The following is a 16583-nucleotide window of genomic DNA, read 5'->3' as shown; positions in this document are numbered from 1 at the left end:
CCTGTAACAAAATCTATAGTTAAACAAAAATGTTAGAGTTCTTGAAGTACTGAGTTAACTTAAAAATTTGATTTACATTTATTCATGCATTTCTGTTTGTATTACTATTATCAAAAGTATACTTATAACTGAATTTAATAAGAAAAAAATGTGTTTGTTATTCATTACATTAATTTTAGTACATGTGCATATATATATATAATGTCTTTATCTTTGCCTTAATTTATTATTTGTTTCATTGATATAAAATATGAAATAAATGGTGAAATAATTATCATCAAATATCTAATGTTTTAATCAACTGTAATCTTTCGTTTTCCTAATACCCCCCGCTGTCATTCACACCTTCTTGATCACGCCCGATAGCTACAATAAAATTTTGAAAACAGAGACCGGAGGAGACCGGGACCGAATGAGACCGGGACCGGGAAATAGTATCGCACTTATTTATCACAATACAATAATTTATCAATCTATAATTGGAATTGAGGCCAATTTTCGTGAAAAATGTCAATTTTCACTTGATTTTGTAAGTACTTATGATTATCAATAGCATGCATATTATTCCTTTATTCGGATTAGTAATAACTTGCTTACATAAATTATGTTTAGAAAGATAAAGACTGAGGTACAAAAGACGAAGTTGTTTGGCATTGTCAGACAGTGACAGATCGTTGTGAATGAAAATATACAATTCTATTAGTTGTGCTTTACTTCTTTCCTTTGAATGCCATGTAAAATTGTTTAAAATCTGACAGTCAATCCAAGGACATATACACCATATATGTCTGCAGTCAAGTAAGCTATGTTATTATTCCTTATATTATTGTTAACTATCCTATACTTGGGAGTTGTCAGTTGGGTGTGTTTGTTAAGCTGTTTCTACAAAACCAAGTCCAATGTAAGCTATATGTAGCTTAAATTGAAGTGCCCCATGTCTGGATTTTTTTGCTGCCTCAAGGAAAGAGCTTTTTAAATTCTGGTCATTGCAAAAAGAGAATAAATAAAAATTTGGTAACATTTTCAACATTTAATGGTTAGGTAGGGATCTTTTTTGCAGGTTTTTATATGCAGCAACATTTTCAACTCAACTATACTTTATTGTAAATAAAGGCCTCCGGCCCAGAATACAACATAACATTGTAAATAGTATATAATTGAATCAGTGCCCCCTTGCTATCTCGATTATCTATCGGTTTTCAATAGCAATCATTATTTTGGAAACATAGTATGCTACTTGCTTTAAAGTGTATGCATCTTGGGAACTCATTAAGTTAATAAATGTTGACTGACATGTCTGACCATTGAACCAATTAAAAAGGTAATTTGTTCTTATTTCCCTGTATTGAGGACACTCAGGCATGATACTCATTTTCAATGATCTGTACGTTCAGACGTGTGAGACAATAAAAACAGATGCGATCATTACGCTGAACATTATAATGTCTGCCTAATTCTATATTTAGTTTATGGTTAGAGCATCTAAATCGCGCTAGTGATCACCTTATCTGAAATGGCATGTCAATGAATAAGTACTTTTCAGGATTCAATAACGATTTAAAGCATTTATAAGTATCGCAGCGCGAAGAGCTATCGATATCTTTATGCCAACTCTGCGCCATACAGTCTGTAACGCGCTGTTTGAATGAATATAAAAACATGGTCATGTCCCCGACATTTTGTGCAACCCAAACATACCCAAACCCAAACCTAAACAGCAAATCATGAAACGTTACGATTGTATTTACGAGGTCTATCTCGAAGCTTGTCGGAGGTGGCCGAGTTATTACGATTGGGTCGAGTTGTTCCTTTTGGCATAATTGTTGTCTGTGTCAGTCAACTTTCGTTTTATTGGAAAGGTAAATAATTTGTTTTAATGCATTAAATGATTGTTTTGTGCAAAAGATAACTTTTCACTTATGGTAAAATATGAAAATAAACCTTTATTATCCATTTCAGCCATAAAATACTTCACTTAATACAATTTCAATATTTTTCAAACACCCCCGGTTTTTGCACAAACCCGTTAAGGAGTTAGGGATTGGAAGAATCCCGTATAACACGTTATTTTAGACTACTTGGGGACTAGCTATGGAATTTTGCTAAGAAAACCTGGGGATTTTGTCTTGTTGTAGGGGGATTTTTTATAGATTTTTTGACATTCTTCAATATTAAAAGGATTTTATTGTAAACTGATTTTTAACTAAAAAACACTGAATTCAGTATATATAATATGTTGCAACATATTATTAATAATATGAGTCATCTCTTGCATGGATCATTATTCTTGGGGATTCCCTTTCACTTTGAGATATGGCATTTAAGCGGAATTATTTAAGCAGCTTATCAAGTTTAAAGCCTTCAACTAAAAAGCACATAAAAGCTATTCAAGCACTGGAAGCATAAGCAACAAAAGTAACAACAACTAGGGTAATTGACGAGCACACAAAACAATACATGCTGGGGATTGGTACATAATACACAGAGGCAAGCAAAAAACTTTGTTAGTGTAACAAGGGTTGTTACATATATTAGGGAAATCTCTTAAGGCATGGGTTATTGAATATGTTTATTTCCAGCCTCTAGTATAACATCATTTTCAAAGCCCTTAATACATGATACAATCATGAAGTCTATATAACATAATACAAGGTCCCTAGTGACCGATACTGGAATAAATGAAACTTTGATAACAAATAACAAGTTCACAACAGAACCTACCGATTGTGGATTGAACTTGTGCACTAAGGCTCACACCACTATCACCTGTCTCTGTGCTGCTACCGTTACTGCAAAGTTAATAAGGGTGAAATAGATGGAAGTCATGACTTTATTAAAAAACATGCAGTACATTGTTCTTAAGAAATATGCCACCATAATGGAATATACAAGTACAGCCATGTACCAGTCAATGCAAATGACCGTTGAACAGTCGGACATGTCCGGTATATTTCCATTTTGAGGGACAAAACTGCTGTGTGTTTTTTGTTGTCATGTCCTGTGAAGAAAAAAGTTTCCGCGGTGTCTGATGTACATGAAATATTATTCGAAAGATGTTAACACACAAGGCATTGCCCATTTGCAACATATTGCAAATACAGAATATGACCAGATACGAAACTAACCTCAAACTCAAACAGGAGTAAACACAATTTGTTAAAGTAATGGTCAAAGGGAAACAATTGACTTCTCTTGTCAAACCGAAGGTAAACAACCACCAAATATGATATGATTGAAAATCATGAATTATCAACCTGGTTACAAAAGTTAAATATGATAAAAACAATAACTCCGTGTGTTTGTTTCTCATTTCAGGTGTCAGCAGTGAAGCAAGATGGCTAACTCGGTTAGTCCGGACTTGTCAGTGTTAGACGACAGTGTAAAACCAGGCGAATATGTGCTTCAAACTTTGTTTCTGGAGTTCTGCACACTCTCTGAGAAGAAAATTGAACAAGTTTTGGCTGAACCACTCGTAAGTCTCAAAATTGTATTTGTTGTAACACCTGATTGATTGCTATAATTTAAAAATCTCATGGCAGTTTATTGATGATATGTTTGTGTTTAACTAAACTTGGACTTTTACGTGGTAAAAGCGATTTTTTACACAAGTTGCAGCATCTTTGACTTCATTTAACAGTTTTCACTGTCATTCACCTGTGTTTTAGGAAAAGCTGTTGACCAAGTCCTTACAAAAAGGAGATGACAAGGATTTTGACCAGGTACAGTATCAATGTTGTTCCTGTTAACTATGGATTGTGGTATTAATTAATATATCATCTTATATTTTAAGGCTTTATATTTTTTAATAAATATTTTGTATAATATTGTAATGTTTTATGATCGTGAATGTTTTTCTTTAAAATCGTCACTCCTTCCAGCTTTTGAGTGCACTCGGCAATGTGGCAGAGCAGAGTTTACCTTCCCTGTTACGCAGTTTGTTCCGCTGGTACGAGCGACAGCTTATGCTGGACGAGGGTGGACACTCAGAACCAAGGCTGAGACATAGAAGCAAAGGGTTTGTGGTAGTGATGTGCCGATGATCGATTATAATCGAAAATCGATTGGTTGGGCATGAAATCGGCGACAATCGATAGTATTAAGTTATAATCAATTATCGAGAAAAAAAAATTGTAACTGTTCAGATGTTATCTTTAAAAATATGGCTGATAAAAGCCACAATGAGCAAGGAAATGAACTTTTTTTATACAACAACACTTAATAACTTCAATCATAGACATAAGGTATATGCATATAATGAGTTTAATACTGTACCTGAATAAAACTACAACTCAGGTACTATCTAGTATTTTAAAAACTTGAGTGGAACCAATCATCGATAGTAAAATTGCAACCGATTCCCAACACTAGTTTGTGGGGTTTATTCTGTAATGGGTGGGTTACCGTGGGTGTGTTTGGTTTAATAAGAAGAATCATTGCAGCTTCCTCAATTATTTTTTTTCGCTTTCCTGTAAATTATACAAGTCCTTGAAATTCCTTCTGAGAATAAAAATGATGTACTTTATTCTTTAATCAGTTTTATCTAAAATTTGCTTAAAGAATATTTACTGACATTTAATCACATACTTAAATCTGACATTAAGGAAGTATTTCAGATCATCGAAACCTCTTCTTAATATATAGAATTTCCTTTCTAATAAAGAATAGAATTCTCTTTATTATTATGAATAGTTAAATATGATATTGAAATGTATATCTGTGCCTGTTTTCAGAAGCAAAGATTACCTCTGTGAAAGAAGGGATGTGAGTAATTATGCCATGAAAAACATGACTTCAAATCTTTGTTAATGTAAAGTCCTCTCATTTCACAGCTTAATTTATTTCCTACCATTCATTCCAGGGGTTTAGCTAAACTGTTTAAGAATGGGACTTTCCCTTTTTAAATTCAACATCAATCCTATCATTTTCGTATTTATTTAGTACCATGTTATACAATCAATGATTCCATTACTGATTGTCTTCTTGTCTCTCCAGCTTGCTGTAGAGTTTGTATACTGCCTGGTCCTCATAGAAGTTTTAACCAAGGTATACATTTATAATTAAGTAATTTTTAGTTGATTTTAAAATGATTTATGGACTGTCACCTTCTTAATAATTCAATATTGTCAGATATAAAAGGATTAAAGATGTTGTCTGAATTACTTTTTACAAGAGGATAATCTTTTGCACATCAAGTTTCTTTAATTCTTAAACTCTGATAATATTTGAAAATTGTCTTGTTTGCAACTATTATGTTTATATATGCCTGTTTTTTTCAGTTGTCCTATCATCCAGGCCATGATGATCTGGTCGGGAAAATCATCAGCCAGGCTTTCAAACATTTTAAATACAAAGATGGGTGAGTAGGCCTGTCCTTGATCCTGCATGGGTAGTTTGGTGCCTTTTGGATTGTGAGAATCTTGAGCCAAACGATAATAAATTGCATATATTTATATATCCATGAATGACTTTATTGTTGACAAAACTTGAAGATGTTATGGCAAAAAGTTTTTTTGTTTTCTTTCAAAAAATCTATGGTTACCTTTCTGCTAATATAAAAATATGTTGCACGTGTAGTTATAATTTTTTTATTTTTTTTTTAAATTGATAGACCAAAAAACTCTTTAAAGTTGCATGAATATATATTGTATGATGCCATTTCTTGTGAAGTCCATGAGTATACTGTTGAGTGTAGACATGTATAATCTTTCCTGAATGTTTTCTTGCTGCAGTCTCCTTATTTTGGAGTTGAAGAAACCATACATGTATGATCCTTTTAGTGCGATAAGTATTAAGTATAGGACATACCCAAATACATGTGCACCGGGCAAAACATACCATAACCCCAAAACATGCTTTACAATATATATTAAGGTTACATGTTGTGGTATTACCGTAAATGACTGGGTATTAGACGCACTTTTTTTCCTCAGATTTTGATGCAAAAAAATGCCTGCGTATAATACCCAGTAACAATTTTTTGAACTTTTTTTCTGAGGTCAATTTCAAGCCGAGAGTTTGTTTAGATTTATGTAGAAAGGGATGTTACTCGCGTCATATTGATCGAGTATATACGGGTTAAAACGGCAGTTGAAGATCGGGATACGGTATATCGTAAGACGTTTATAATTTCAACAAAAATATTTTTCGATTAAAGTTACCGTAATTCACCTAAGAGTTCGGACACTCTAATTATTTGGACACCCATAATTATTTCCCAAAATAATTTATTTTGCGTACCTAATTTTCGGACACCCAAAGGACATCAATCATAACTTTCATAGTTACCAAGTTTCACAGACAAAGATTATTGATTTTTATCTTTACACTGCCTGGCTAAATTACCTAACCGTATACACCACAGTGACAATTTAATTAGTTACTACCCATCCTAAACGATTTATTGCCTGTTGAAAAGGAAGTGTGATATATTTATTTGAGGATTAAACAAATAACAAGGGCAATCAAGGGATTAAGAAAACATCGACATGGCATGTTTGTAAAACGATCTGCCAATAAGCTTTCAAACTTGTACCACACTTATAGACTATATGAAGCAATAATCGTACAGTTATACATTAATCCTGCATAGCAATGTCCATGCTCTCCACGAGATCCTCGTGGGCATAACTGTAAGTTATGTGACGTCACACAGTGTGACTCTTTAATCTGAAGCCGATAGAATGTGTTTATTCAGTTCAGTGCATGTATACAATGGTGTTTTAATTAACTTCATGAAGGATTTACACTTATAGGCGTAATAAATAAGTTTATGACCATTGATTACTACGGATAAATTAAAAAGTGGTAAAAAGCAAACATGAAGAAAAAAGGCAGGTTAAACAAACATGTAAATAAAATGTAAAAATGATTATTTTCTATGTATTCGGAGAGCGAAAAAAATAATTAATTTATGGTGTCCGAACTCTTGTGAATTACGGTATTCAATATTATTTTGAATAATAAATTGAATTAAACAATAATCAAACTTACATATAAAAAAGCAAAGTTGGGCACTGTCAAAATATTTTTTGCTTAACATAAATTTTCATTCTTGACAGTATGGTTTTAAAGATAACCATCGCCATTTTCACGAAAAAAAAAATTTTTGTCACTGTCAACAAACATGGTGGCTGAAAATGTCGGACGATTTTGACATTTTTTCTATGCGTCTTTTAACCAAAAACATAGATTAAAAGTTTTTTTCTCGGATTTTTCACAGATTTTTTTCCCTGCGTCTAATACCCCCTACCGTCTTATACCCAGTCATTTACGGTATAAGTATAGGATCTGATACAAGTCATCATATAAGTCATAATTTGGTTCAACTTGTTCAGAAATTTTATTAGTTGGTGAGCCTTTAGCGAGCTTACTAACATATTCCCTGGCCTATTGTATAAAATTGTGTATTATATTATGACGAGTGTCTAGTTCTTTTTATCACATGTCTTTTTCTGGTTATAAATAACAAAAGAGACCTACCTGCTTCTCCTTCGCTGATGATGAGCTGAATACCACTAACTGACAAAGTAATGCTATTTACTGTGCTACATGCATTGCAGAAATGTAGTACCTGGAAGAATTAAAAACAATAGATGTATCCAATCATTTTAATTCTGTTAATAAGAACGCTGAGTTCTGAGATGATATTCATTGAAAATTACAACATATATGCTCAACCTTGAACAAAATTTGCCTTTTTTTAAATTGTAAACTCACACAAGGTGACGTCATTATTCATAATATGTTCATGATGTCATTTCCGTTAAATATAAAAGTGACAGGTTTGTTACAAAAAAAAATCATGAAAGAAAGAGGGTATATATTTTTTTTAAGATTTAAATTTAACTACTTTATCATGAAAACAAAAATAAAAATAAACGTCTGACTTGGTGGAATGTTACCAATAAACATTAACTGTTTCAAATTTAATCTTTTACAGACATGCATCTAGTGATGTTGCTATTTTACACAGTCATGTGCAATACCAGAAAAATATGTGATGATTATTTCAAACCAGAAACAAGGTGCAGCATGTGATAAAATCAATTATCATATATACCTATATCACTTCATATTAGCGATGCTTTATACATGTATATAGTGGAAGAGTGTGTGTATCATTAAAAATGTGCTAAAATTGTTGCCTCCATTGCTGAGACAATCTGTGTTTTACCAATGTAAAGGCCAGAAGAGCTTATGCGATGGTAATGTGTACGTAGTATGTGCGTCCGTGCGTCTGTAAACAATTCCTTGTTAACACGATACAGCCTTCAGTTTTGATTGTTTCTTGATGAAACTTGTACAGTATCTACATATCCATTAGAGCTTGGTTCCTTTAAAAAACCAGCCAGATCCGCCCATGCATGCCTAGATTATGGGCCTTGATAGTATAAAAAATCAGCCAGTCTTTAAACAATTCCTTGTTAACACGATACAGCCTTCAGTTTTGATTGTATCTTGATGAAACTTGCACAGTATCTACATATCCATTAGAGCTCGGTTCCTTTCGAAAACCAGATTCGCCCATGCATGCCTAGATTATGGGCCTTGATAGTATAAAAAATCAGTGCGCCTGTAAACAATTTCTTGTTAACATGATACAGCCTTCAGTTTTGATTGTATCTAGATGAAACTTGTACAGTATTTGGATATCCATTAGAGCTTGGTTCCTTTCGAAAACAGTGATGTGGACCACACAAACCCAGCCTGTAGAGCATAGGCCCTTTTGGGCCTCTTGTTTATTCTTGCATTCAGTAACCCTACGGAAGGGCATATATGTACGTGTAGATTTGGACAAGGGTTAGGTTTAACATTAAAGTGTGGGAATGGCCATATCCTTTCATGGCCTGTTAAATTTAAAAATTGCTTATGACTGAGGCCGTAAGCATTGGTTTTTTAGCATTACAAAGAATCCATGCTTAATGATTCTTTTGAAGCACTGGCTATATGGCAACAATTGTAGATTTAAAGGAAAATCTGATGGCCCAAACAGTTCAATAATATCAAAATACAAAATAGGAGCAAAAAAAGCTGGTCTAGCAAATATTTTAACAACCTTTGGCCTGTTGAACTTTGTGCAAATTACTGACATTAGGACAATAAGCAGCTAACCAAAAATGGACTATGCTTCATTTATAGTCATTATTTTCAACTGCATGAATTAGCTATGTCCTTGTATTTTTATTTATTTTGGTATATTTGTATGACCTGCACGACCCATAAACAAGATGCTTAATGCATGTGCTTGGCAATTTTATTTCAGGGATACTGACAAGAGGTAAGAAGGACTAAGAGTTGATCTTGACTTGCTACAGTCTTCACTTTGTGTTTGTTTGGAGTTTTAACATTTAAGCCACTTCGCTAGTTTTGGTAACAGGTTGTTTCACTTTCAAGTAGGACCTTACTATAAGTTGAGTTTGTTGGCTTTCTCACAAAGTGCTTTTCACAAATTCAATGCTTAATTGTTTAGTTTTGCAATCTTTGGATTCTTTTGGTTAACTGTTCATGATGGGTGTTATCCCGAGAAATTAGTTTATATATTAAGACAATAATAACTATTTAAGACAAGAAGGTAATGTAAGTTTTGTCTGTTTTTAAACTAACAAGTTAAATGGTGCTGCTTCTGCTTATGCTGCTGCTGCTGCTGATGATCATTAAAATAACAGAAACTTTTATTAAAGTGCATCAACTAGTTATCAAAAAGTATTTTTAATGATTATTTTTTTTAATAATATTTTCTATTGATAGTATTAATGTACTAACAGTTCAATTTCTTTTAATTTTTGGCATGCATATTTGTGTATAAACATTTGTGATCTAAGGCACTGATATATTGGTTCTAGCTAATATTAAATGTTGTTGTGTCTACATATGCATGTAATAATTGACACATTTGCATTTATTTCAGATTGCAGACAAACCCAAATGCTGCAAACATAAACATCATAGCTGACCTGTATGCTGAAGTGATAGGAGTGCTCAGTCTGGCCAGGTAAGGACAGTTTGAACATTGGTAGTTGTAGCAGAATTATGTCTCCCCCCGCCCATGGGGAGACATATTGTATTTGGCCTTTCAGTCTGTACCCAACACTTGGCGCGCATGTTTGTCATGACCATAAGATGACCCCTATTGATTTTGAGATCAGTAGGTCAAGGTCATGGTGACATTGAGGTGAAAAAACAGTTTCTGCTTAATATCTGAAGATTCTTTTGGTCCAGGAATTTCATGCTTGGTATGCGAATTGGTCATGACCCCTATTGATTTTGAGATCAGAATGTTAAAGGTCAAGGTCCAAGTGACCTTTAAGTGAAAAATGATATGTTGGCAGTGACCTCAAGTGGAAAAATGGTTTCCGCTTAATAACTTATGAACACTTGAATGATCAGGGCTTTTTCTGCCCATTTTGGGAAAAAGACCCTAGACATTTTGGGAAATTTTGCGTCGTGAAAATGCGGAACTTGGGAAATTTTACAGTGAAAAGAAAAAGCTGTCTAGTCTCCTGTGAATTAGGAAATGATTTAATATTAGTTTATTTTCCCTTTAAAAGACCCACTATGGCTGAAATATCAATCCTTGGGGTGTAAATATCTATTGTAATAAATCATGACTGATAATATTTCATATCTCTGAATGTGATGAAAATCAATGATTTCTGAGTTCAATTACCAAAAAAACTTCACATCACATAATTTATTAGTATGTTGAAAATGAACCAATACAGGTAAAAAGAATTTCTAAAAAAAAAAAAAAATATTCAGATTTTTTTTTGAAGATTGAGAAAAATATCTTATATTTTGCTTTGGGAATGGGTCCAATAGTCGGACCCGTGGGTACTATAGAAAAAGCCCTGATGATCCTTATGAGTCCACCAATTTCATTCTTGGTATGCCAGTTGGTCAAGACTAGTAGATGACCCCTAATGATTTTGTGATCGGTAGGTCAAAAATCAATGTTGTGGTGTCCTTGAGCTGATAAAAGGTTTCTGATCAATAGCACGCATTGTTGCCGCTCAATAACTGAGGAAGGCTTGGAATCAGGAACTTCATACTTGGTATGCCAGTTGGTCATGTATAGTAGATTACCCCTAATGATTTTGAGATCAGCAAAACAAACTGGTACTTCTTAACATCCATCTAATGGGGGAAGCAAGTGCTTTTGAAAAAAGCCATCTTTAGATTATATCTGTAATTTTAGTGAATTGCAACTGAATTTAATTATGATAAATTATGTCAATGAAACTAATCAAGGTGTTTCCATCCATTTGAAATGAAAAATGCATTTTTGCCTGAATATGTGTGATTTTGTGACTAATTTTATCTCAAAAATAAGGCTTGAAAGTATTGAATTTCCAAGTTGATATACCTATTTCTATAATAAAAATGATCGTTGTTTATAATCCAATCAAATTGAAATTAAATTTAACCTATATTATATTTAACACAGCATGTTACAATAATGTGACTTTTTTATTTCTAGGTTCCAGCCAGTGCGTAAAACATTCATTCTGGAGTTGAGGGAACTAAAACTGCGAGACCAGACCCCGTACACAGCGCAAAGCGTGATTAGTCTCCTCATGGGACTTAAATTCTTCAGGGTCAAGGTAAGTGCTATAGGTCCATAACTAGCTGGTATTCAAATTCATGGCCCTCAATGCACACACACAGCACACAGTGTTATCAGCTTTGTTATGGGACTTGACGACTTCGGGGTCAAGGTACATGTAAGTGCTCTAGTCTCATAACAAGGTGGCTTACTTAAGTTGTATGGGATTTAAACACAAAACTCTAGCCCAACACACAGCATAGAGCATTATCTGCCTCATTAATGAACTTGAATTCTTCAGGGCTGAGGTAAGTGATGTAGCCCCTTATTTTGCAGATATGAAGTTCAAAATCTGGGCCCTAACCTCACACACAGCACAGAAAGTTATCTGCCTCATTATGAGACTAGAATTCTGCAGGGTCAAGGTAAGTGCTGTCGCCTGTTAACTAGCAGGTATGAAGCTCAAAATTTGTGCCCTAACTAATCACATAGCACAGAGCTTTATCAGCCTCCTTGTGGGACTTTTTTAGGGTCAAGCTGAGATGTGTACTCCTAATTGAAATATTGTTTGGTGAGAAAAGAGTTTCTAAACGGCTATGAAAAGATGAACTGAAATGTATTCATTTCCGATAGAAGCTAGCATGAAACTTTTTCAAATTAAAGATTCTGCTTAGCAGCTGAAGCCTTAGGAAGTCAACATTGTATAATAGATGCAAGTTTCATGGAAACGGCTTGGATGTGGTGTTAAATGTAAGACATTGCTGTATGAGCCACTGGTTGTTATTTCAGATGCACCCTATTGAGGACTTTGAGCAGTGTGTCCAGTTCCTACATGAGCTTGGCCTGTATTTCCTGGAGGTTAAAGACAAGGACATCAAACACGCGCTTGCCAGTCTCTTTGTTGAGATACTTCTTCCTGTTGCAGCGGTAGGTGCACATTTTTATGATTCAGTTTGTCAGTTTTTTTAGCCCCTAAACAAGCTTGGTCTGTATTTTCTGGAGGTGAATGAGATGACAGGTAGTGCGAAACACATGTTTGTTGATCTTGACCTTGTTATGAAAAAAGGAACATCATCTAACCCAAATTTGTTTACATGCTCGTTGTTAAATCATCTTTATCTCATATTGTAATGCTTAACCTAATCTATATTTATCTTATGGTCTTAATACCCTACAGACTGTTAAGCACGAGGTGAACGTACCGGTGCTGAAGAACCTTGTGGAGATGCTCTATACAAACTGCGTGGACCTCTCCAGCAAACAGAAGTACAAACAGGTACACAATATACTGCAAAATGAATCATTTATGTGTGCAATGTCTTCCCCTTTTCTTCTCGCTGCAATAATTTGTCAAGAAAAAGTTGTGTATACAAAAAGAAGTATGGGGATCATGTGCAACCATCACTTTTAGTTATGACTGCTGCTTCTACGTCTGAAGCTTTGGACTGAGGTTAAAGGAATTCTATTATACAAAACATTATTAAATCAATTAACAATGAGAGCTTACTGCTGTGATTGAGAAATAGATTGCAAATGTTCAAAATTTGTCTCATTATAGCCGCTGATCCCGATGGTGACATGCCTGCTAGCGGTTAGCCAGAAACAATTCTTTCTGAACAACTGGCCATACTTCCTCACCAACTGTCTGTCCTTGTTAAGGAGCAAAGATACAAAAGTTTCCCGAGTGGCGCTTGAGTCTGTCTCTAGGCTTGTTTGGTAAGGATATTGGATATTTTAAGCTTACATGATGGTCTTGTCTGTTTTTTCGTAAGAAAGTTGAGATATTTTCAGAGCCTTGGTGCAAAAACATAACCATGACTGTAGCTTAAAGTGCTTATGAAATGAACAGGAATGTTGGTAAACAAATTCATTTTGCACGTATGATGCATGGTGCATAACTCTGGCTAAATGATTTGTCAAGTTTTTCCCCTTAAAATGGACAAGTGCTGGCACCCATTTGCATTGTTTTTGTTGGCTTTTTTTTCCTTGCATAATACTGTCTTGAAAAGGGCGTATAAGAGTCATCAAAACATCTGACGCTAGAATATTTTAAGGAGTCTTAAGTTTAATGGAACAGTATTTATTCCATAACCATTTAATTCTCTTGTGTTTTGTTATGTAGTTTCAAGCCAAAAAAAAACCATCTATGGCACACGCACCCTTGCCATAGCATCATACAGCTCATTCCCCCCATGTATGAACTAATTGTATATTCCAATCCAGGGTGTACATGGTGCGTATCAAGTGTGAGAGCAACCAGTCAACAACCAGTCGTCTTCAGAGCATCATCAGCAGCTTGTTTCCGCGAGGTCAAAAGGTCGTCTTTCCCAAGGACATGCCACTGAACATCTTTGTCAAGATCATACAGTTCATTGCCACTGTAAGATTCATGTTTAATACTTGAGTGTTAGGATGATTTTTAAGCAAAACATGTTAAAATGTACTCTTAATTCAGTCTTTTGTGTAATTTGTTTTATTTGGTATAGATCTATTAATTTTTATTAGGGATGGCAACGAGTAGTAAAATTGGTACTCGAGTACTCGGACAATCTTCCGATCGAGTACTCGGGTACTCGATTACTCGGATAACTTGAATTTGTTTTAGGGAAAGACAAAGTTCGTGTATACATGTATCGTTCATGTAAAGTGTGCGTTGGTCGTAATATTGGCATATATCATCTCTAATTAGGACTGTCGTTATGTACCTTTCCAGAAAAATCAATAAAAGAAAAAAGTTGTTTCATGCTTTTAGTTTGTCCTTTTCATTTCATTTTGTACATACACATGTACTACAATATAAATGGAAAGAAAAACTTGGATCATATTCAAGCGTCTAAATGATCGAGATTACACTCAATAATAAACAACATTCAAAATTACAATGAACGTAAACTATTTGTAAATTTATTGAGTTGTTTACTCTACGAAATAAAATTTAAAATTACAGTTTTTCATACTGAAATATTGTTGTTTATCTCATTAATTTGCATTAATTCCTGAATTAAGATATCCACCAATCAATGGTGATAATCGTTGCAAAACCCACTCATGAATCATTGCTCGTAACGGTCGTTACTAATTCTCGTGTCAACGTCCATTGTTTGGTGAAAACTCTCTAATTGGTAAACAATACAATTGTGTAGGTGATGTACTGCTATCAAAACTTCGCTAATTGACATCAGTGATGTTTTTAAATTAGGGCCCTTTGTTGACAGTTTGCAACTCTCACAACTGTCAATTAATTTATTAGGGTCAATTGTGGACACAGCGGGGATAAGAGGGACCATAAATTGTCGTCTTGGAACCGCGCCAGATCTGATACTTAAATCTGTAAATCATGTATTTGGTGAATTTTATAAAAAAAATAAATATTTTTTTCGAGTACTCGAGTAGTGATTTGGTACTCGGTTGATTGATCGAGTACTCAGGTACTCTTTGCCATCCCTAATTTTTATGTATTATCTACAAATCAAATATGTCTTGGACAGAGTTTGAATTATATGGTTTGTTGACCATAATATTTTTATTGTTACAGGAGAGAATTGACTTTGCCATGAAGGAAATTATATTTGACCTGCTCAGTATTGGGAAAAAGTCCAACTTTCTCACACCAGAGGTAATAAAAAAAAAGATCTCTTGTTGAATAATATTGTTAAGGTTTAATACGGTAAAAGCTATAAGTTTTAAAAAGGTATTGTGTAACTTAATATCTTTAAAGCTGCTTTTAAAAGAACTTTGTTCATGTATCTGTTTACAGAGGATGAGTATTGGTCTGCGTGCATTCCTGGTGATAGCTGACAGCTTACAGCAGGGTGACGGAGATCCACCCATGCCTCAATCGAATACCGTCATGCCCTCGGGGGCAACTGTACGCACCAAGAAGACCTTTGTCACCAAGACGCTCACGGACGATGACTCCAAGCATATCGGTCTACACCAGTATGTGCCCTACCTGTTAAAAACATTTGATTCCATGTTGCGGAATCTGGATCTGAATGTTGGTCGGCCATTACTGCTCACAAAGTCGGAGAATGTGAACAAAGAGCCTGAGGAGTTGCTAACGTAAGTCACTCTCTCTGTTAAAGTCTGAGTTGTGATTGTTACTTAAGAACTGAATTATATCCATGAATATGTTAATAATGTTTCAAATGAACTTGCCTGGGTTTATGTTTTGAATGAACTTTAAAATGGCTTATGAAATTACATTGTTCTTTAATCTCTAGGAATGATTTGGGCACTTTAAAATGAAATTTAGGATTCGTATAAATATATATTTTTAAAAAATATAACACTTAATAATAATAGAAAACACTGTAAAATCATGCCAAAAAATTAAAGATGAATATTTATTACAGTGGAGACAGGAAGTCCAAGATGGACCTGTTTCGGACATGTGTGGCAGCCATTCCTCGCCTCATTCCAGATGGCATGAGTCGTATTGAGCTAGTTGAGCTGGTGACGAGGCTCACAGTACATTTTGACGAGGAGTTACGGGGCCTCGCATTTCAAGCCTTACAGAACCTCATGCAGGAGTCCGAGGTGTGGAAAGAACATGTGATCAGAGGTGAGGGGTTTATCCAGTAACAAGGCTTCCTATCATCTGTCTTGTGTGGGGTTGAAAGAAACAATATGAGTCTGGTGTTTACTTGACCAGTTCTTATCCCCAGGAAAGATTCACACCCTTATATAACTCATAAAATTAAAACCTTTATCCATTGTAACTTAATGTGGGAGAGATAATGTTATATGTCAAGCTTTTGATCAAGAGAAAGACACCTAGTATGTAGTAGCATTACATTTCTCAATTAATGGTCCTTCGAAACAGCTTCATAGCAAACCAAGAGCTATTGCTATAAGCAGATCATTAACATATGAATATCAATTAAAAATGAAAATTATTCTGCAAATCTTTTTCTTGTTCCAGGATTTGTTCAGTTTATCCAGAGGGAGATATCTGACACCAATGTCCAGCAGCTGGACAGCTCACTGAGGCTCCTCATGCAGCTTGTCTCCAAGTACACTACCACCACACCCAAGGTAC

General features: G+C 34.6%; 1 protein-coding gene across 9 annotated transcripts in view; it reads left to right on the top strand.

Annotated features, from left to right (window-relative positions):
• The first annotated feature begins 436 nt into the window (after positions 1 to 436).
• LOC128229391 (protein furry-like) overlaps positions 437 to 16583 on the top strand; it is a 53868-nt gene continuing 37721 nt past the window's right edge. For 5 of the 9 annotated variants that reach the window (XM_052941288.1, XM_052941287.1, XM_052941289.1 and 2 more), the window contains exons 1-18: positions 437 to 529; positions 3316 to 3472; positions 3666 to 3719; positions 3879 to 4015; positions 4731 to 4761; positions 4993 to 5043; positions 5277 to 5356; positions 5730 to 5762; positions 9908 to 9991; positions 11477 to 11600; positions 12332 to 12469; positions 12720 to 12818; positions 13101 to 13258; positions 13766 to 13922; positions 15078 to 15158; positions 15300 to 15604; positions 15898 to 16106; positions 16467 to 16579. In XM_052941288.1, coding sequence (XP_052797248.1) covers positions 3335 to 3472; positions 3666 to 3719; positions 3879 to 4015; positions 4731 to 4761; positions 4993 to 5043; positions 5277 to 5356; positions 5730 to 5762; positions 9908 to 9991; positions 11477 to 11600; positions 12332 to 12469; positions 12720 to 12818; positions 13101 to 13258; positions 13766 to 13922; positions 15078 to 15158; positions 15300 to 15604; positions 15898 to 16106; positions 16467 to 16579 — 1992 coding nt within the window. In that variant the 5' untranslated portion in view covers positions 437 to 529; positions 3316 to 3334. Of the gene's footprint in view, positions 530 to 3315; positions 3473 to 3665; positions 3720 to 3878; positions 4016 to 4730; positions 4762 to 4992; positions 5044 to 5276; positions 5357 to 5729; positions 5763 to 9262; positions 9278 to 9907; positions 9992 to 11476; positions 11601 to 12331; positions 12470 to 12719; positions 12819 to 13100; positions 13259 to 13765; positions 13923 to 15077; positions 15159 to 15299; positions 15605 to 15897; positions 16107 to 16466; positions 16580 to 16583 lie in introns of all 9 variants that reach the window. The other 4 variants (XM_052941293.1, XM_052941292.1, XM_052941290.1 and 1 more) reach the window with 2 other exon arrangements.

The sequence above is a fragment of the Mya arenaria genome, chromosome 3 (assembly GCF_026914265.1).
Source record: "Mya arenaria isolate MELC-2E11 chromosome 3, ASM2691426v1".
In the NCBI taxonomy this organism is placed as follows: domain Eukaryota; kingdom Metazoa; phylum Mollusca; class Bivalvia; order Myida; family Myidae; genus Mya; species Mya arenaria.
This window is presented reverse-complemented; position numbering and strand designations above follow the sequence as displayed.